General features: G+C 35.3%; 1 protein-coding gene across 1 annotated transcript; it reads right to left on the bottom strand.

Moving 5' to 3' along the window:
- Window positions 1-17: 17 nt before the first annotated feature.
- On the bottom strand, window positions 18-11763 carry LOC129870146 (probable potassium transporter 17). The gene is made up of 9 exons (XM_055944765.1): window positions 11578-11763; window positions 10224-10446; window positions 9389-9622; window positions 9229-9279; window positions 8473-8733; window positions 7044-7096; window positions 6587-6956; window positions 4890-5796; window positions 18-300 (listed from the first exon to the last, which is right to left on the bottom strand). The coding sequence occupies exons 1-8, from the start codon at window positions 11689-11691 to the stop codon at window positions 4958-4960; spliced, it is 2145 nt and encodes a 714-aa protein (XP_055800740.1). The 5' UTR covers window positions 11692-11763; the 3' UTR covers window positions 18-300; window positions 4890-4957.
- Window positions 11764-23617: the final 11854 nt, after the last annotated feature.

The following is a 23617-nucleotide window of genomic DNA, read 5'->3' on the forward strand; positions in this document are numbered from 1 at the left end:
GAACACTCCATCATTCCTTAGATTTAATATGAAAATATAATTAGAGAAATTCAGCCATTGTCACGCCCCAAATCTAGGGAGGTGAGACTTTACTTGACCGGGCATACTAACCATAACTTACATCTCTGAGACTATTGATTGTCTAATATTCAAAACATATCAACATACCACACAAGTCTACAAGCCCCTCAGAATATGACCTTTTACATATGGTCGAGAAAGGCCTAGATCTACCCATCAACTATGCATAACATGACTCACATCAAACCTCTTACTCCATAGCTCCGAAAGAAGTACAGTCTGTCAAGCAAGAATCTCTAGCTCTCAGAAAAAGAGGCATCAGTACGATACAATATACTGGTATGTAAGGCATGAAAACATATGGAAGGCTGCAATTAGAAAATAACTAATAGAATCAACCTGGAACTTGACTGCTATATCGGACGTACCATATGGAAGCTGAAGAACCATGGTAAATTTCATGTATATATGTAATGCATATATCTTCATCGCCCAATCGATTATATAGCTCGGTGATGTTAACTTATCATATCGTAAAAAATATGGCAGATCGACTTAGAAAAGTATTAAATAGAGATGCAATACAAATACATTGTGAAGGAATGGGATTAAAATCCTTAAACTATGTGAATGTAAATTTCAAATTTTGACCAAGTGTATCTTCCTCATTTATATATTCTCACAATCCCTGCAATAACTAGTCACTCTGTAGTAACAATTTTGACTTTGAGAAATCCCGAATAAAGTTGTTTGTATCCCCCTAAGAATATACGAGCAATATTTTTTAAGGACAGTAAATTTATTCACACCTCAAAGTTTTTTGTTCTCTTCTTTCCTAACATTTAACTACAGTCGTAGTGTATTTGAGAAAGGCAAATGCCTCTTTATCATCTTCTTTTTAAGATAGTCATTGATCTCGTGTGTATTTTTTCCATTGTCCATATAGAGACATTTAATTTTATTTTCAATGTCATTATTCAAAATGAGTTGGAACTTTTTAAACTTCTCAAATACTTCAGACTTCTCCCTTAAGAAGTAAATCTACGTACCTTAAGAAGTCATAAATAAATGTTGCATATATCAGTAACCACTGATGGAAGACTACTTCACTAATGCAAACACAAATGAGTGCACCAGCTTAGTTGCTCCTTGAATTGATATTTTGATTCTCGATATATAGGAAATGTCCCTTGGTAGCAAATAATACAATTTGGGGTGACAACAGAGTTGTGGAATGTGATGTTGTTGCAGAAATTGCCAAATCCAAAAGAAAAACCACTGCTCAGGTATTCTCTTGTTTTCTTATTGTGTTTTCATCTTCTTTGATGTTTACGCTTTCTTGTCTAGTTTTTTCTTTTATAAACTAGTGTTCGGGTTAAATTCACAGGATATCTGTCATCTCCCACCAGCAATGGATATCAGGTTTGTTCACCAAATCTATGACAAATTATCAGAAGAAATCACCTTGTAACTTCGTAGTTCTCAACCTACTTCATTGACCACTAGATCACACCCTTAGATATTCTTGTCAAGTATTGTTTTGTCTTGAGTTCTATTTTCATTATAATTTTCATCCTTTAGTCTGTAATTGGAATTACCGCCGAACCTCTTTATAATATTTTTTTTATTGCTATAGTGAAATAATGTTATAGAGAACATCTACATAATATAACATGAAAAAATAAATTTAAATGAGAACTTGACCATTATAATAAAATATTATTATACAAGAGAACTGTCATAAAATGATCCGACCGTATATAGTATGATCTTCCACCTTAACTTTGTTTTCACCATGACTTCTCTTTATGGACCCGTGAATTTTTGTGGCAATTAGATGCGAGATCTAATTGTATTTTATGGAGGATTACTACATTTTCAAGATTCATAAATTTACTGAGCACTAATCATTTACAAGCTTCTGTTTTTCGTTATAGTTTTTCCTTGCAAAGACTACATTAGACCATAATTGCTCATTCTAAAACCTTTTTGATTATATGTTCAATTGATCATGTGGACACCCATATGATGTAACAAGTAGTATTATAATGTTTGAAATATTTAATGATTGCTCATTCTAAAACCTTTTTGATTATATGTTCAATTGATCATGTGGACACCCCTATGATGTAACAAGTAGTATTATAATGTTTAAGATATTTAATGATTGCCTTTTTAGCCATATTCTAGTGTTTGTGAGCTATATATTCTTCAGATTGATTATAGACTAACTAACAGGATGATTTGATTATATATATGAAGGTTTTGGTCTATTATACACTTACCAATTTAGTATATACTAATTCATTTTAGATTTTAGGGTTTTGAGATATGTCAGACTTGTGAAAATTCAACAAGTGTGAAAGGGAGCAGTTTCTAATCAAAATATCATATGAGTTAATTGTAGATCATAGTAGTTTGTAATTAATTATTCAAGTGGCCGATTGAAACAATTTATTTTGGTCTTATAAGAAGGGTTTTGGGATTTGAGATTCTTGTTAAATTCAGAGGTTTGTGGGTTCGAGATTCTTGCTCAACGGAGTTTGTGGGTTTGAAATTCTTGTTTAAAAGGATTTGTGGGTTCGGAATTCTTCTTCAAAGGGGTTTGTGGGATTCTTCTTCAAAGGGGTTGTGGGTTCTTGTTCAACTCAGGGATTTGAGGTTCTGGTTAAAATTCTAGATTAGCTTCTCTTTTATCAATTTGTCATTAATTTATTATAGAAGAACGTCATCGACACAGAAAAATAACAAATGCATAAATAAAAACAAAGAAACAAATGTATAGAAACGGAAATTTAACATATAAATGGTGTTTTTGCATACATTTCCCCCCAACAACAACAAAAAGAGCAAAAACATTTTTATCAACCACTTTCACAAATGAAAGTGATGAAAGTTTTACAAAGAACAAAAGCAAAAAACAACACACAAAAAACATTACAGGGATGAGGGGGGTAAGGAGGTCGTCATGCTCGATGTTGAGCCTCTCAAATATCACCCGTAAAAAAGGGGTGATTCGCCAGAGATCCCTCTGTTGCCGTTCACGATCATCAGCGAGACCCCGAAACAACCTATCAACGTCATTTCGGAGGAGAAGGAGGCCGTGGTGACGGTAGTGGTGGTGGACCCTCCTCGTTGGTGATGGTGCTTGAATACGTCTAGCCATTGTCGATGCTGGTGATGAAGCTTATGAATGTTATGTTTATGTATAAAAATCGACAACTTTGATTATTTATAGACTCAGGGGAGTGAATATCTAATAGTTTGGGAAAAAAGATTTTGAGAAAGTAATCTCCATGTTTGGTATGAAAATGATTGACATTCCTTAAACAAAAAATATTGGATTGTAACCTTCTTGAACTCTATCCACGGTTAGCTAGACATGAGATTTTATTTTAATAATATATGGAGCACATTTTTAAAAAAAGTGGGGCCAAAAAATATTGAGACCTCAAGCAATTTACTTTAGTGACCTTATAGTCGAGCTGACTGTGGATAGAGTTCAAGAAGGTTACAATCCATTTTTTTTTATTTAAGGAATGTTAATCATTTTCATACTAAAATTGGAGATTACTTTCTCAAAATCTTTTTTAGATATTCACTCTCCTAGGTCTATAAATCATCAAAGTTGTCAGTTTTTGTGCATAAACATAGTCTTCATAAGCTTCACCACCAGCATCGACAATGGCTAGACGTATTCAAGCACCACCACCGACGAGGAGCGTCCACTACAATCACCGTCACCACGACCTCCTTCTCCTCCGAAATGACCTTGATAGGTTGTTTCGAGGTCTCGCCGATGATCGTGAACGACTAGAGAGGGATCTCAGGCGAATCACCCGTTTTATACGGGTGATACTAGAGAGGCTCAACATCGAGCATGACGACCTCCTTACCCCTCCACCATCCCCGTAGCATTTTCTTGTGTGTTATTTTTTACTTTTGTTCTTTCTAAAGCTTTCATCGCTTTCATTTGTGAAAGTGGTTGATAAAAGCTTTTTGCTTTTTTTGTTGTTGGGGGGAACATGTATGCAAGAACACCATTTATGTGTTGAATTTATGTTTCTATACAATTGTTTCTTAGTTTTATTTATAAACTTGTTATTTTACTATGTCAATGACGATCTTCTATAATTAATTAATGACAAACTAATAAAAAAAGAGGCTAATCAAGAATTTGAACTAGAACCCCAAACCCCTGTACCGACAAATTCCTGAGTTGAACAAGAATCCCTAACCCCAAACCCCAAAATCCACAAACCCCTTTAAACAAGAATCTCAAACCCCAAAATCCACAAACCCCTTTGAGCAAGAATCTCAAACCTCAAAATCTACGAACACCTTAGAGCAAGAATCTCAAACCCTAAAACCCACAAATCTCTGAATTTGAACAAGAATCTCAAACTTCAAAACCTACAAACCCTGAATTTGAACAAGCATTTCAAAACCCAAACCCCCATTAAGACTTCTAATTTGGCTTTTCTTCTCATTTTGTTTTGGCAAGAGAAAATACTAACAATGATGTTTCTCACAAAAGAAAGGATGGTGGATACGCAATCTTACTCCTATCTTGTAAAAGTATAGAGATTGTTTCCGATGGACCCTCGCTTAAAGTGAAGCATGTGAAAATCACTATGTACAAAAATTGAAAAGAAGTTTCCCACTAAACAATATTTTCAGCTTCTGTATTGATCCTTCATAGATTTATCAATTGCTTTCTATTAAGTATATCAACTACAGCATGCCTTATTCACACATGAGATTTCCTAAGACATGCTATATCCCACTAAAATATACATATTCTTAACTTTTGAAATACGAAAAGATATATATATGTATTGAAACTAGGTAGAATAAATTGATCTTACCTGTTATTGGTGTGATCAATCTTCTTGGAACTTTTTCAGTGCCTTGTAGTTAAACCAGTAAGAACATGTCAAGCCTCGTAGAGCATTCCAACCTCGATACGTTGAGGTAATGGTACACCCATAGCAGGCAATGCAGATCTGCAATTGCTGTGCAAGACTTCATAGAAAGCAAGCATTGTTCTATCAAACCATCCACAGTGCTTACCAATATAAAACCTCGTCTTTCCCCGAATATGGACCACTCCAGCAAGCTTTGCCTCTTCCAACTCGGAAACTTCACCGTCTACCTCCAATGAATTGGAGCAGTGGAGCACATGAGCTCGTAAACTCTGGATAACTTGATTAACCAAATCATCCCCTTCAAGACTAAGCTTATCTGCATAACCATACCGAATCACACATCTATAAACCCCTCTGAGACCTAGTTTACTAACAACGATCCTTTCACCTGGTGCTACTTTAGGAACCAGCAAGTACCAAAGAGTTGTAAATACAGTAACTTTGTGAAGAGATCTCATGTTCTTTATGTAATGACCTAAAATTGGTGTTAAACCATCTTGGATATTTGTGTAGAAGAAGCAGAGTCCGGGAACTCTCTGAAGACTTGGATCCATTAGCAGTGTCCTTAGTCTCTCCAAATCTATCTTGTGTGTCAATTCATACCCGAGTTTTCTCTGTCTACCATAGAACCAACCAAACATAATGAAAGCAAGGATGAAAGAAATGGCAAAAGGAATCCAACCACCTTCTGGAAATTTTGTGAAGATTGCACTAACATATACACTTTCCATCACAAAAAATACAACGAAGTAGAGTGCAACCAGAGCTGGTGGAGTTCTCCAAATAATGATCATAACCAATGTCAACAATACAGTGGTTATAAGCATAACCATGCTAACAACAACACCTGTTAGAGAATCCATTTTAAGTAGTTAATGCAATATTTACCACACTGACCATAGAAAAGAGTTGAACAGTTGAAAGAATAGTAAATCATGACCATCATGAGCTGTCCTTTAGCACAATTATTCCATATTGACCCACTTTTCCTTGTTTTGGAGCAACCGTTAGTAAGAAGGGTATTTTGAGCTATTTTGATAGTTAGAGAGCATTTCTGAGCTAAACACGTAACGGTAAAGGTATTTTTGAGCCAAAAATGTAACGGAGGGTAAACCAGACCCATTTTGAATAGTTCAGGGTATATTTGGCCCTTTTTCCTTGAGAAAAGCCCAGTCTGCTAATGCCGTTGGCAGCAAATGATGGTCACGAGTCACGAGTACTATCAAAATGCTCCTATGAAGATGAATATTTCACATGGGGGAGTTTGTATCCTTATGCTGGGTGTGAAGTAACACCAACCAAAGGACTGATCTCCACCTCAATTTATACCTTAATATAAACACATATGTTCGTTATCACTACACGTGAAATTTCTCTTTGGACAATGCTAAGCAAGACGACAATTTCTGAAAACAATGAACCAAATAGTATGAGAAAATCCAGATTTAGAATTTGTTTAGCTCAGTTCATTACACCAGTTACTCCTTACAATAAACAAATCATCACCAAGTGGCAGTAAATTTGGTCAAGACAATGTCAGTAGTCTATGTCAGGCCACAGTAGACTAGAGAAAGATAACTTCCATAAAGGGATCAATTCACTTGAGATTAAAAGCAGGGCTTAGAGAATCTTCTTACCAAAGGCATTTCCGATGTCTTGCCCATCTCCGAAAATTAGTATGACTGCAACACAGAGAATCATGAGGATGTAGTTAACTTCTGGTGAGTAAACCTCGCCTTCTTTGCTGGAGGATGTGTGAACTACCTTCACCCGAGGAAAATAATCCAACACAACTGACTGCTTAATAACAGAAAAGGTGGCTGAAACCAGCGACTGACTTGCTACTATTGCAGCTAATGTGGCTATAACAAAAATTGGCCAGTACACAGCAGATGGTATAAACTTGTAAAATCCATCAAAATGGTCATCGGGATTTCTGATCAGATATGCCGTCTGTCCCGCATATGTCAGCACTAATGATGGATATATAGTAAAGAGAAAAGCTATCTGCCAGAAAACAAGGATACATAAATCATATAAAATAAGCAAGAAGAAGAGACTAAGAGAAATTCCAAGACGTAGAATGTATTTTACCCGAATTGAACTCCTGTTGAAATGACCAAGATCAGCAAACATTGCTTCAGAACCTGAAAAATATGATACGATGTACTGTTAAACAAAGGATATTTTACTGATCTTCTTGCCTAATTCAAAAACCTTTGTAGCCTTCCCAAGATGTGGGAAACAAGACCAGCATCTGTAGAAAAAAATAAAGGGAAAAGTCATAATTTTCCCCTGGAACTTGTCCATGAAGTCAGTTACACTCATAAATTTTCTGGGCAATTCGGTACACACACACACTCATACATTTTGTTCAAATTGTATCTACCTCACAAGGTCGGGATTAGGTCTGGGTACACTCTATCCTCCCCTGACACAAGTGTGGGATCACACTGAATATGTTGTTGTATCTAATAGCACCTGGATAGGACACATGACATAGAAATTGTTCTCACTTTCTTAGGCGCGTGAAGCTAAAAATACATTTTGCAGCAACCATTTGTCAGTGCTCCAATTGGTAGCTTGTAAACGTTTTCCATGTTTTTTTCTTTTTGACTGATACATTGTGTTAATAATTCACTTTTTGTGAATTTCTGAAGCCATCTCACTTTCCTGGATAGGATTTTATTTTTTCATTTTTGTTTAGAGTTTCCGCTCCACACAATTTCCTATTTCATTTATCTTGATTCTACCTAATAATCTTCTTTTGGAAGGATCAACGAATTCAAATCTTTTACCATTTTATTAGATTTCCTTTTTAGTTATTAAAGGATCCTATCTTCATTATATTTCTCCAAAAGTTGAAGAAAGAAAAAGAGAATAAGCATCCATGTCTACTACCAAATCTTGTCCAGAAATTATCTCTAGCCTCCAACCCCCACTACACAAAAAGAAAAGAAGAGTGAGGAATCTGACAGCTTAGAGAGAAAAACACCATGGTCAATGTTGGAACTCTCTGAGCTAACTAATCTAGAACACCCTCCACATTTTGGGTCTCTCGAACCACACCAATCGATGAAACAGCAGTCTCCCAAGAAAGAAGGCCAAAAGACTTTTTGTAGTTTGTACTATAAATATTCTTCATTATACTTTCCACCTCCTCCACTCATCTCCTTTAGAGTTTCTATGGATCGGAAATGAGTAAGACACCAGGTTTGAGCTTTTCCCGCCATGGGTAGACATTGCAACAATGACCTCTGGCTCAAAATGGAGCTGCCGCAAGATAGGATCAAGGCTCATCTCTACTTATGTCATACACCGCCAGACGTAGCACATAATCCAGTTATCTATAAAGCAAAAACGTTTCCCCAATTTCACAGTTACTACCCCTACCATAAGATTCTAATAATTCAGTGCCCATACTAGATGAAGAATTTCCAAACAAGCTGACCAAACATGAGGAAATGGATTATATCTTAACTTAAATGAAGAAATATTGCAGGCCACACCAAACGAGGCTTACCTGTAATGCAGAGGACAGTACCACCAAGATATATCCATCCTTGCTTTCCATTTCTTAAGAAGAAAAGGACTATGTAATGGGGTGATATTGCCTTGTATATGCTCGGATAATGTTTTATGATACTGTATATCCCAACGAGAGGAGTAGTAAGAGTCCATGCACCCATGATAGGAGAGAACAGGAAACACACTCGTGAAGTACCAAATTTCTGCAGGAGGAATAGAACAATGAGAACTATTGCTGAGAGAGCTTTGACCAACGCTGCAAGTAGGAAATAGGGAAATTGTGAAAATCGTGAGAGAGAGAGCTGTTTAGATAAAGGGGACATTTCGTCCTTAAAAGTTTTCTATCATCACTTAATTACTTCAAATAATTACAAGAATAAGGATTCAAGTTGTTTCAATTAGTTTCAAGAATCAGGATTCAAGTAACATCAATATGTAAATCTGTGAAAGGTCGTCTTTTAATAAGCACAATACCTTAAAACCCGAGAAATTACAAGAATCAAAATTGTTCCACTACCACTTTCCAATTACCCTCAAAATCATAAAGGCCTCTCTGTACAAAGACAATAATTTTATGACAAGGGAACCCGCAGCTGCTACCCTTCGGGTGTGCATAAGGTAAACCCCGCTCCAGTGAAATAGCCCGCAAACCACACAGGAGAAGTAAACCGCAATAGGCAAGCCCCGTGTAACAAGTTCGACTGAGAAAGCAAAGAACAATATGTACCATACTGCATGCTATCATACTTACATTTACTGACTGAGGAAAAACGTGCTCTTAAGCCATCCATTGCAGACAACACTAACAGAAAGAAGGGACAATTAATGAAACTGAAAATGTAAGAGAAAACTCATAAGCACTCAAAAGGTTGCTGAAAGTAAACTAAAAGGCCCAACACAAGCTAATGTACCTGAGATGGCAGGTGTAAGTATGCCATCGCCAATTAGCATGCACATACCCAACATTGCAATGAAAAGCAGTACCCTTCTGGCAATCAAACTCCTCTCACAAAATTTACCCAGCCTACTTGGCTTTTTCGATTGGTTAACATATGAATTACTTGAATTCAAACTGGCACTCTTGGAAGAAAGAATCCCAATATTTATATTTCTGCAGAGTAATGAATAAAGAGCAAATGTTCCACCTACAAAAGACCATGTTCCAGAAAAAAAGTTTCTATAATGATTACATCAAAAGCGAAATGAGAAAACACCGTGGTGGCTTCCAAAAGGAATTTCAAACGAAAAATAAAGGAAACTAGGAATGGAGTCAACATTATAACCATCCTTCTTTAACACCATAGATCGAGCCTGTTGCAGCCAGTTCCGGAGACCAAGGTGAGCACTTACCGTTTTGAGATCATTTCTGCCTCCTTTAGCTTGGATGACCTGTCTTATTGTACTTTTGAAACTAGTCAGTGTTGTATATATATTTTGGTCCACTTTTGAGACTTGTATTCGTTTATTTTGGTAGCCGCTCTGTACTAGTGACTTCCAAGTTCTGGGAGGGATTCATTTTGTGTATTTTGAATATATTTATCTAGCTTCTCCTTATTTCAGCGTTTATTCGGTTTCTCTTAGTTCTGTTATACTCATTACTTACAGTCCGTTTGATAATGATCGAGTGACATTGCTCAACATTCTCCAAAAGATTAATTTTTAATATGCATACAAAGGAACAGTTTCTTGAAACCTGAGTCACCTCATCGTAAGTAGCAAAAGTACAAAGAGAGAGATTAGCAATACCTTCACCCTGATCATCAGCATTGAGAGCTATGGTAGCATATTTGACAACACCAATTAGACTGAGAGTCCAAAACATTATGCTGTAGATCCCCAAATAATCATCCTCAGTTGGAGACTTTAATGGCATTGATGGATATACATAGAGTGGAGATGTGACAAGACCCCCAAAAACAACTCCTAAGGTCTTGTATGCAAGTACCAACGTCCCCCATCGGCTAGTGTCCTAAACCAATATAGTTTCCAAGAAAGAAACCGAGTGAAAACAAATGTCAAAGTACATCCTAGTAGAGACAACTTAACTTTGAATGCAAAATTGTTCGTAGAATCAACCATCATGATCAACAACTTCACCTCAATTGAAAGATACAACTAGCTATATATAATGAAAGATACAACTAGCTATTCATAATGAAGGAATTGGATTAAGGAAATACCATCATCACCAACAACTTCACCTCCATTAAATATAGTTGTGCCTGTTTATATGAATATTTCTCATTTAATTTATTTTGAGATACACCCTCCGTTACGATATATGTGAAACCGTTAGAATTTCAAGAGTCAACCATATTTTTCTTCTACCAAACTTTCTTTATATGTCTTTTAAATATTTTATATTACTAATTATTATGATTTATATAGTATTTTTGACATAGTTTCCAAATACTACCTCTACTTCAATTTGTTGTCTTACTTCCCTTTTTAATCAGTATCAAAAAGAATATCTCTCTACTTTTTTGGCAACACTTTAATTTCGACTAAAACCACAAGATTAAAGATATATTTTGATACATTTCACGTATCTTTAGATTAACGGCACACAATTCAAAAGTTTTCTTTAATTTCTTAAACTGTGTATCAAGTAAATTCTAGACAAATAAATTGAAATGGAGAAAGTATATATTATTTCAAAAAAAGACTTAAAGCCTTCTATGTGTGCTGAGCAAGAATTTTCATTAAATAGGCTCACAATCTAAAATTTCCATGGAAGTTAGTACTAGCTCCACCCCTGTGTATGTCCAAATTCACGGATCAAAGTTTAAAGTTTAAATCTCGAAATTTTAACTGTATCACGTAAAACTGAGAGAGTAGTAGTAATTAGTGTGCACTCCCGACTATTCCGTTGAGTAATCCTACCTCCTCATGGCAAATACCGAATACAAGTGTAGCACGTAAATTCCTCTTACCTTCAAATAATTATTTTCTCCAGAGAAATCAAATACTGACAAAAAAGATACGAGATTTGCGTATAAAAATGGAATGCAAACAAAACAGAGCACAAAGTCCCGTTTTTAAGGAGAAAAAAAAGAGAGATAGGTATACAGAGCACGTGGAATGTAGTGAACCACTGAACCTTTTGGTCATTGTTCATGGTATCGCCGTCATGCACCGCCACCACAACGGCTTCATCCGACTGCGCCGGAGCCGCCTCCGCCGACGAGTCATGCCGTCCAGTTTGTCGATCCATGGCCCACTCAATTCAAAAAAAAATCCTGAGGGCAAAGTAAAAAAGAGTAGGGTGCGTGTTGATTTGCACGTAAAGTTGATTGCAGACTGAAAGACCGAAAGAGTAGTAAATTTATACTTCCATTTTCGACGTGGCACACCTTAAAACAAAAACGTTTTAAAAAGAATATTATTTTCTATAGTTAAAATAATTTATTTTTTTTTTATAAAATAATTTATAACCACATAAATAATCAAAAAGTGTTTCAGAATACAAATTTCAATATTATTAATTTCTTTCTTAAATTTTTTATCAAGTCAAATAATGTTATATAAATTAAAATAAAAAAGTAATAAATTAAATAATAATTTTACTATGTCACCTATAATTATTATAAAATTTCTAATATTAAAAGAATAAATAATACTTAACAATAAATATAAAATAATAAATTATCTCTTAATATTTTAAATTAAATAAATAATTAATATCGTAAACAAGTAACTATGACTATTCATAAGAGGTTTGTATATTACTTTTGAAAAAAAGTAGTATAAAACGACTCTTTTTTCGAAAAAGAACCAAAAACATTTTGATAAAATAACCACTCTTTGGCACATATTTATGTTATTACCTTTTTGGTGAACCAAAAATAATTTAATTATCAATTTTTATCAGAAATAGTTATTCGACATTTTTCAATTGCGTATTTTTTTTAATTTGATAAAATTGTTTTCTTCCTTTTTCGTTGTCTTTCATCTTTTGCCAAGTAAATAAAATTGTTTTCATCACTAATTATTACGTTGTTTTGCCTTTGTCTTAACCTTTTGTGAGGTACAAACTTCTTTTTAATACAATTGTCCCTAACACAAATGTCCCATTGTCCAAATCGTCATCCACCGCTAGGGATGGGCGTTCGGTTGGTTTGGTTCGATTTTCACAATTTTGGTTTGATTTTCGGTTTGTGAGATTATTTCAACAAATTCACCTCTTTCAATCCTTCATATGAATTTTTCAAAAACATATCACTGCTAGTATGTTTCAATCACAAAGATAAACATGTAACATGCATACACACACAACAAATATTCACACAAGGAAAAGGGTAAAATAGACAGAAGCAAAAATAAATTTTCTTTAAAATATTTATAAAGATATCCAGTGAATTGCAATAAGAATATATATACAGAGATTCAGTGCACACGCAACCCTCCTACAGGCTGCAGCTTGTGACCTTAGACAAGAGGATTCAGGCCTCTACTGTGGAAAATATACAAATAATTTTTGGTTTTTTCGGTTAACCGAATTATAATAGCTAAAAATCGAAAACCGAACCAAATAACTGAATTTTTAAATTTAAAACCAAATCAAACCGAAATTTAAAAAAAGTTTGGTTCGATCGGTTTTTTCGGTTTGAACCATATTATGCCCAGCCCTATCCACCACCTTCATGGCTAGTCATTATCATCTCTAACTGTCATATAATTAATTTAAAATATTTTATTAATATATTATTAAATTAATTTAGTAATTATTCAAATTTTATATTCTAATAACTTTTAAAGAGAGACATATTTTATAAATTCAAATGTTGAGAAAATAAATTATCTTAATTGTTTATTATTCAGATTTTAATATAACATCTAAATTTTAAGGCACATCTTAATATTCATATGTGAATTGAGATTCAAACATTTTAATCTTATAGTGGGTTCAGTATGAAGTTATCCAATTTTTTGATGTTCAGTCAAATATTTTGAAAATTATTTCTCTAGCTAGAAAATAAGCTCCTTAAAAATTATGAAAATAATCTTGCTAATGAAAGTAGGGAAAAAAAGTTTTACTAATGTTATTTCACATTTATTGTATCATCCCCAATCCCCACCCCAAACACACCTTATCTTCACCCCATACGCACATAACTCTCATCCCTGCCATTCCACACCCCTATCTCCCCACCTCCAGCTCATAATATTTATCTAAATTACATATAAATATTTTTAGAATAATATTTTTTATTTAAATTATATTCTAATGTCTTTAAATAATAATATTTACTTATCTATCGAACACTAAAAATAAGTAAGTAAATCGGGTATTTTCCTAAAGAATATTTTTTTTCATGAAAAATATCTTCCTCCTAATTGAACACAAATCCCTTAATGAAAACAATTAGGGGTCGTTTGGTTACTGGATAAGGGTGGGTTATTCATGTATAAAATGCTGCATAAGTTTTACCATGTTTGGTAGCATTTTTGTGTAAGGTATATAAAATTCAACACACATAATACTATGTTTGGTTAGAAAATTAGAAAATCACATAACTAATACATATATAAGTTATGAGTCAATCGATATATTATTTAATGCGGGGTGGGAGATGGAATAAGTTATACATGAATAACTATTACCTGAATAAAAATAAAAATGGACAATTTTACCCTTCACTCTCAATCAAATATAGTCCACTTCTTTTTAGCAAATATTTACATATTTTTTTAAAGTAAATTTCGATATCTTGAATATATAACAAAGAATTACACCATCAAGCTCAAAAAAAATATCCTAATACCAGAAACCCTAAAACCCCCAAATCCATGGAGTTCTTCCTTGCCTCTAGCGCATAAACAACATCTATAGCAGTAATCGTCTTTCTCCAGACGCAAATAGATTGAAAAAACTTTTAATCTTGCGTTCTTTCTTTGAGGTTAGAAGTTTTGAAACTTTAAACTTGGCTTATCTTTTTTTATTTTCTTCTTCTTCTTCTCCTCTTGTTTCTTCTTTATAATATGTTGAGATACGAATGAAATTCGATATCTTCTCAATATTTTTTAGTTAAGTTGAAGTTTGAGTATATCCAAATTTGATATGGGTTTTGTTTGTTCCAAGATCATTCTTTTTGAAAAGAGGTTCATTAATTTTAGTTTCTTTAGCTCCTAAAACTGCAAGAAATGAACATGTATTTGAATTATGACAAAATAGTTTTAGTATTCTAGTTATTGAAGCCAAATAAAAATAGGACACTTTACCCTGTTTTTCAATATTACTTTTTCTTTTCTATAAAATTGAACATTCTTGTTTGAAACCATCTATTACCTTTCTACCACACACTCTTAAAATAAATAGTTAACATGATTGATACTTATTTTTTTGGAATACAATTTGATAACGATGTTGCAATTTTTAAATGTAAAATAGGTGTCTATGGATCCTCAGCAATTGTGCGGTGTTGAATGCTTTATCATTCTTGAGGAGATTGTGGTGTACTCGTATATTGTCCTTATTTATTTTTTATGGTTATTTACAACATGTTATTAAGAAAACAATCTAAAAATAGACGGGTCATTCGATATTGTATGAGTGTTAGAATTCCTAAAATCGTGTCTCATTTGAATGTTCACATTCGTGACAATGATATAGTATGTATTGACAAGCTTAGGATGGACAGAAATGCCTTTCACATTTTAGCCTCCTTGGCCAAGAATATTGGAGGGTTGACTGCCAGTAAAAATATGTCAAGTACCGAAAAATTAGCAAATTTCTTAAATATTTTGGCTCATCACAAGAAGAACAGATCTGTCAAAGTTGATTATATTAGATTGGGTGTCACGCCCCGAGAGGGTACCCTAGGCGTGGCCGGCACTCAGAAACCATCTCTGGCCTCTGAGAGAACCACTTAGTCTCATCACTTATTCGTTCATCAGCGGAAGAATTAATAAGAATACTTATATGGGCTCTCCATTAACAACATCTCATGAAAGAAGAAGTTTTTAGAAGAAGTAGTTTCAAAGGAGAACTACTCCAATTACATCATTAAACTCTGTCTATGAAGCCTCTAATACTCTTAGATGGTGTCAATAACATGTCTATGGCTACCTTAAAAGAAACATAATACTCAACAATAATTACAGGATAAAGAGTTCCTCCGAATATAAGAAGGACTCACCAAATAACTGAAAAATATTGATCTTCAACGAAACGCCTGTTGAGGATCTATAACACCTATAGATGCATCATAAAATAATGCAGGTCGAATGACGTCAGTACGTGGAATGTACGAGTATGTAAAATGGCAGAAAGGTAAGGATATATATCAATAAATTCCTCTCAAGAAAACTCAGCTCAAAACTCAACATCATCTCAACGTCAATATGTAATACATGTTTAAAATATAATAATAAAAATAATAGTAATAAGCAACGCTTACTCAGTTGGGAGTTTCTCTAACCGACAACCATCACTTATGAGCTAGCGATGATACAACGAAGTGATGTCGTTGCCACATCCATCCAATACATATATAGTATTAATTCATATAACTTTCTTTTTATCAATGAAAATAATAAAAGCCATCATCTTTACTCAAAACATGTGTAAAAATATTCATGAACATCAAATCAATTAGGATTCATGGAAAAATAGCCATGAACAATAATTCCAATAATATGAGAGATAATAATAATAATATTAATACATAAATATATCTAACCCAATAGAAGAAAAATTAATTCATTTAGAATTCAAGATTTGGATAAAACTCAACTATAACTCAATTATAATGAATTTAAATATTGAGCGCATGGACGAACTCAATCCAATGCTATGAAAGCCTTACATACCTTAAATCCGAAGGTTTACTTCGAATTGGAACACTCTTGGACCCCTAGCCTTTTCTTCTCGCCGGAGCGTTTTGTGTTCTACCCGGAGTATAAGAATCACCGAAGTAGTATTTCTATACTACTAAAACTAAAACTATATTTGAGAAGAAGTATATAGAGAGAAGAAATGCTTAAGAAAGCTTGATGAATAAAATGAGAAAATAAGGTGGTATTTATAGGTGGAAAAAAGGGACCTAACAATAAATAAAATAATTATAAAGAAAAATCTGAAAATTTAATGGAATATATTGATGTCATGGATGATGTTAAATGGAGGAAAATTTATGTAATGAATGATGTCAAATGTATCTAGATCTTTCCATGGTAGGTAAGATGAGTTCTTTTTAACAGAATACTCTTTTTTGGAGCTGCGTTTGAATAAGATAAATTCCTTATTAGGATTTGGTTTCTTCATAAGAATTGTAGATATGGAAGTCTAGTTTCATATCGTTCAAGAATCAACCAATTTGGAGCATCCTATAGTAAGATATGAATTTTCTTCTATAAACAATCAATTCCGTCACAACATTATATCTTGCAAAGATTAATTTATTTGATCTACTTATACTCTGAATCTTAAGATATGTTATTATTAAAGTTATAGGTAATGATGTTGTGGTTACTCATAAATTTGAATCACCTAATTTGGACCAATATATGAAAAGTTATGCCCAAAATACAGAGGCTGTATTATTTTCATCGAGAATTGAAATACCGACATACAACATTTTAGGGGTTGTTACAATATCTCCCCCTTGGGATCATTCATCCTCGAATGAAGATGAAAATAGGAGATATAAAGAATGAATATCATCAATACATCAATTTCTCAAAAACTCCGATACTCAAATGGTCAATGACTCAAACTCAAGAATAAACATCGACTCAAAGGTAAAAGTAAGGAATATTACCTTGAATATCGTCATCAAAAGGCACAGATAGATGAGGATAGTTAGCCTTCATATCTTCCTCAGCTTTCCATGTAGCCTCTTCAATAAATTGATTTCGCCATAGGACTTTGACAGATGCCACTTCCTTAGTTCTTAATTTGCGAACCTGGCGATCAAGAATTTGAATTGGAATCTCTTCATAACTCAAACTCTCTTTCACCCCAATTCTCTCAGATGGGACAACAAGTGAAGGATCTCCCAAACACTTCTTAAGCATAGAGATGTGAAACACGGGATGAATAACAGCTAATTCTGGGGGCAACTCCAATTCATAGGCTACATTACCTACCCTTCTCATAATCTGATAAGGACCAATGTAGCAGGGACTAAGCTTCCCTTTCTTTCCAAATCTCATCACACCCTTCATGGGTGAAACTTTCAAGTATACCCAATCGTACATTTCGAACTCCAAATCTCTTCTTCTAACATCAGTGTAGGATTTCTGGCGACTTTGAGCAGTCCTCAACCTCTCTTGTATGGTTTTCACCTTCTCCATAGCTTGGTAAACCAAGTCTGGTTCAATCAACTCAGCTTCACCAACTTCGAACCAACCAATTGGTGATCTACATCTCCTTCCATACAGAGCTTCATAAGGAGCCATTTGAATACTCGAATGGAAACTATTATTGTATGCAAACTCAATAAGAGGTAAATGATCATCCCAATTACATTTGAAGTCAATGACACAGGCTCTTAACATATCTTTCAAAGTTTGTATCGTACGCTCTGCCTGGCCATCTGTTTGCGGATGAAAAGCAGTACTAAGGTTAACTCTTGAACCCAAACCCTTCTGAAATGACTTCCAAAACTGAGCAGTAAATTGAGCTTCCCTATTAGAGATGATAGACAAAGAAACTCCATGCAGTCTAACAATCTCTCTAAGATACAGTTTGGCATAATCCTCTGCAGTGTTCGTAGTCTTAACCGGTAAGAAATGGGCTGATTTGGTCATCCTATCCACAATCACCCAAATAGAATCATGTTGTTTGCGGGTTCGTGGTAAACCAGTAATGAAGTCTATATTGATCATTTCCCACTTTCATTCCGGGATCTCTATATTCTGAGCTACTCCACAAGGACTTTGGTGCTCAACTTTAACTTGTTGGCAATTCGGGCACTTGGACACAAACTCTATTATATCTCTCTTCATTCCACTCCACCAGTATACTTCTCTCAAGTCATGATACATCTTTGTTGAACCTGGATGGATGGAATACTTAGAATTATGTGCTTCTTTCATGATTCTCTCCCGAATACCATCAATACTTGGAACACATAATCTTTCTTGATATCTCAACACTCCATCTCCCCCTTTGGTAAAAGCCATTACCTTCTGCTTATGAACCTCATCCTTTAGTTGAAGAAGAATGGAATCCTGATCTTGCTTTTTTTTCACCTCTGCAACTAGAGATGATTTAGCTCTATTTCGTACTATTATGCCACCCTCACTAGAGTCAATAAGTTGAACTCCCAAACGCGCAAGTCTATGCACTTCCTTTGCCAACTCCTTCTTTTCCTCTTCCACATGGGTTGTACTCCCCATAGATAACCTGCTAAGAGCATCAACAACTACATTTGCTTTACCTGGGTGGTAGAGAATGCTCGTGTCATAATCCTTGAGCAACTCTAGCCATCTTCTCTGCCTCAAATTCAGCTCCTTCTAGCTTAATACATATTGTAAGCTCTTATGGTCTGTGAACACATCCACATGTACACCATAAAGATAGTGACGCCAGATCTTAAGAGCAAATACCACAGCTGCCAACTCAAGGTCATGAGTGGGGTAGTTTCTCTCATGAGTCTTAAGCTGCCTGGAGGCATAGGCAATGACCTTACCTTTCTGCATCAATACACATCCCAACCCAACTCTTGAAGCATCACAATAGATTACAAAATCATTTGTTCCTTCGGGTAGGGATAGTACTGGAGCAGTAGTCAATCTAGCTTTCAACTCTTGAAAACTTTTATCACAAGCATCAGACCATTGAAACTTAGCCTTCTTCTGAGTCAGCTTAGTTAATGGTGAGGATATGGATGAAAATCCCTCAACAAACCTCATGTAGTAACCAGCCAAACCTAATAAACTCCTTATGTCGGTTGGAGAGGTGAGTCGGAGCCAGTTCTTAACTGCCTCAATCTTTTGAGTATCAACTTGGATTCCATCCCCAGATATAATATGGCCTAGGAATGCTACAGACTCAAGCCAAAACTCACACTTTGAAAACTTAGCATACAACTCCTCCTCCTTAAGAGTTTGAAGGACAATCCTAAGGTGATTAGCATGCTCACTCTTACTTCTAGAGTAGATCAAAATATCATCAATGAAGACAATTACAAACGTATCTAGGTATGGATTGAATACTCAGTTCATGAGGTCCATAAAAGTTGCTGGAGCATTTGTCAATCCAAAGGACATAACAAGAAACTCAAAATGACCATAACGGGTTCGAAAAACCATCTTCGGGATGTCACATTCTCTCATTTTCAACTGGTGATAGCCTGATTTGAGGTCTATCTTAGAGAAGCATGTGGCACCCTGAAATTGGTCAAATAAATCATCTATCATGGGGAGAGGGTACTTGTTTTTAATGGTAACCTTATTTAGTTGTCGGTAATCAATGCACATTCTAAGGGACCCATCTTTCTTTCGCACGAATAGGACAGGAGCGCCCCAAGGTGAGATACTTGGCCTAATAAACCCCTTATCTAGGAGGTCTTTCAGTTGTTATTTCAACTCTTTCAACTCAGCAGGATCCATCCTATAAGGAGGAATGGAGATAGGTTATGTATCAGGAAGGACATCAATATCAAAGTTTATCTTTCTATCACGAGGGATTCCGGGTAGATCCTCAGGAAAGACTTCAGGAAACTCATTCACAATGGGAACTGACTCAAGAGATGGAGCCTAATCATTAATATTTTTGACTCGGACTATATGATATATACATCCCTTAGAGATTAATTTTCTAGCCTTAAGGTAGGAAATAAATTTACCCCTAGGTACTACAGAATTCCCCTTCCACTCTAAGATAGGCTCGTTTGGAAATTGAAACTTGACAATTCGGGTCCTACAATCCACTGAAGCATAATAAGAATAAAGCCAGTCCATGCCAAGAATCACATCAAAATCAACCATGTCTAACTTAACTAAGTCAGCCATGGTATCCCTATGATAGATTGACACAGTACAATCTCTATAGACCCTCTCAGCTAAGATAGACTCACCAACAGGAGTAGACACGCTGAAAGGCTCAAGAAGACACTCAGGAAGGATCTCAAATTTACTAGCCAAGTAAGGAGTCACAAAATATAACATAGCACCCAGATCAAGTAATACATACACATCAAAAGAAAGGACTCGGAGCATACTAGTAACAACATCGGGTGCATTCTCTTGGTCTTGGCGACTACCCATAGCATACAGATGGTTGGTTCCCCTACCTGTACTTGAAGCTGCACCTCTATGATTACCTCTATTCTGTGGAGCTGTAGAAGAAAACTGAGCTCTACTACTTCCATCTCCCTGTCTTTTTGAAGGACACTCATTCTGGAAGTGACCTGTCTTTCCACATCCGTAGCAAGCATTGGTGCCCACACAACACTCTCCCAAATAGAGCCTCCCACATCTAGCACATGATGGTTTCCCTCTAGAACCTTGAGCCACACTTAATTGGGACTGAGAACTCTGAGCTCAGAAGTTTTGGTGACTTAGCGATCTCTGATCATACCTGGTATTAGGTGTAGAAGCATTTGTTGGGGAAGGTGCATAATTGGAAGACCTTTTCTGAAAGAAAGACTTGTTTCCCTTCCCTTGCTTCTGCTCATTCTCATGCCCAGCAGACTTAGCCTTTTTGCTTAGGTGTTCCTCTCGGTCTTTTTTCTTATCATCCTCAACCTGTTGAGCATACACCATCAATCTAGAAAAATCCATGTCAGAAATCATTAGCATTGCCTTACATTCTTTCTTTACATGTTTGCCTACGCCAGAGACAAACTTCCTCATCTTAGACCTCATATGAGGAATCATTTCTGGGGCATATTTGGACAACTGAATAAACTTCAAACTATACTCTTTCACAGTCATACTTTCCTGCTTGAGGTTCACAAACTTCTCAATCTTTGCTTTACGTAGCTCTTGGGGAAAGAAGTTATCAAGGAATGCTCTTTCAAACTCATCCCAAAGAGCAGGCTTCGCATCCTCACCTCTACTTTCTTCCCACTGGTTATACCAAACATTTGCCACATCCTTGAGCTGATAAGACACCAACTCAACCCCCTCGATCTTTGTAGCATGCATCGCTTTTAGTATCTTCCACATCTCATCAATGAAATTTTAGGGGTCTTCATCAACCTTGGAACCCGTGAAGACTGGCGGATTCATTCTCATAAAATCTCTAATCCTCGTGGCAGCAGATGACTCTTGATAACTAGAGCTAGGAGTTGGTGAACTCTGGCTACTATTTCGAGCAGCCACCAACTGGGTGAGCATAGCAATCGCTCCTCGAAAATCTTCCTCAGAAATAGGAGTGGTCTGAACAGTAGGTACTTGGGGTACCTCAGTAGACCTTGCAGGTCGGCCCCTAGTTCTCCATGGAGGCATCACTAATTGTGGAACCTCAGTGCTGGCAGTGTTCCTCTGACTAGCTGAACGTTTAGGAGGCATATCTGAAACGTGTAAACGCACGAATTAGAAATGAAGCTTTTATAGAGTTAAACTCTATCGCACGAACTCAGATTATGAAAGAAGTGAAATAATTCCTAATGTCCTATAGCCTCCTGATTATAAGTGTGGTGCACGACACACCTATAGGCAAGACTCTACTAGACACGACTTCATAGACACCCTAGGACTCTTTCAAGTATACCCAATCGTACACTTCGAACTCTAAATCTCTTCTTCTAACATCAGTGTAGGATTTCTGACGACTTTGAGCAGTCCTCAACCTCTCTTGATTATATTTGAGAAGAAGTATATAGAGAGAAGAAATGTTTTAGAAAGCTTGATGAATAAAATGAGAAAATAAGATGGGTATTTATAGGTGGAAAAAAGGGACCTAACAATAAATAAAATAATTATAAAGAAATCTGAAAATTTAATAGAATATATTGATGTCATGGATGATGTTAAATGGAGGAAAATTTATGTCATGAATGATGTCAAATGTATCTAGATCTTTCCATGGTAGGTAAGATGAGTTCTTTTTAACAGAATACTCTTTTTCGGAGCTGCGTTTGAATAAGATAAATTCCTTATTAGGATTTGGTTTCTTCATAATAATTGTAGATATGGAAGTCTAGTTTCATATCGTTTAAGAATCAACCAATTTGGAGTATCCTATAGTGAGATATGAATTTTTTTCTATAAACACTTAATTCCGTCACAACATTATATCTTGCAAAGATTAATTTATTTGATCTACTTATACTCTGAATCTTAAGATATGTTATTCATAAAAGTTGTAGGTAATGATGTTGTGGTTACTCAGAAATTTGAATCACCTAATTTGGACCAATATATGAAAAGTTATGCCCAAAATACAGAGGCTGTATTATTTTCATCGAGAATTGAAATACCGACATACAACATTTTAGGGGTTGTTACATTGGGGTGGAGTGTAAGTCGAGCCTTTAATGAATGTCTAAGAGCTATTTTTAAACTAACTCCAGTGTTACTTGTTAAATCTAATCTGGTGCCCGAAGATGATATTGATGATCGATTGAAATGGTTTTAAAGTGGGTAAATTTTCATCTAACATTTGATTTACTACAAAAAAGACTTGAAATATTATGATGAAAGTATTTTTATTTTTGATTGTCCTTTAGTATTTAGAGTTGAATTTATCTTATATGGTTGTCTTGGTGCATTGGATGGTACTTACATTTCCATTAGAGTTGAAGCAATATATAAGCTAAGGTACAGAACATGAAAACAAAATATAGCAACTAATGTCTTGGGGGTTTGTGATATAAATCTCAACTTCATTTATGTATTACCTCAGACCCCACGTTGTGGGATTTCACTGGATTGTTGTTGTATTTATGTATTACCTAGTTGGGAGGGATCAGCCATTGATGGTCGCATATTGCGAGATGCTGTTGTATGAAGAAATGGATTGAAAGTACCCCAAAGTATGCTAAAACCACAAACACTTGTCTATTTCCAGAACTTTTAAAAATAGAATAATATTTTAAAATAATTATATCATTGTTTACATTTTTAGGCAATTACTATCTATGCGATGGAGGATATACAAATAGAAATGGTTTTGTGTCTCCCTACCGAGGATATAGATACTGGCTAAAGGATTGGCAGGGTGAGAATCCATCACCTCGATGTCG

Source organism: Solanum dulcamara, chromosome 10 (genome assembly GCF_947179165.1).
Source record: "Solanum dulcamara chromosome 10, daSolDulc1.2, whole genome shotgun sequence".
In the NCBI taxonomy this organism is placed as follows: domain Eukaryota; kingdom Viridiplantae; phylum Streptophyta; class Magnoliopsida; order Solanales; family Solanaceae; genus Solanum; species Solanum dulcamara.

Excerpts from the sequence above, each read along its gene's own strand:
- LOC129870146 (XM_055944765.1), bottom strand. The coding sequence starts at position 11,691 with ATGGATCGACAAACTGGACGGCATGACTCGTCGGCGGAGGCGGCTCCG. Across the intron at positions 9,280-9,388 it reads ACTTACACCTGCCATCTCAG|TGTTGTCTGCAATGGATGGC; the intron begins GTACATTAGCTT and ends TCTTTCTGTTAG. Across the intron at positions 5,797-6,586 it reads AGACATCGGAAATGCCTTTG|GTGTTGTTGTTAGCATGGTT; the intron begins GTAAGAAGATTC and ends ATTCTCTAACAG.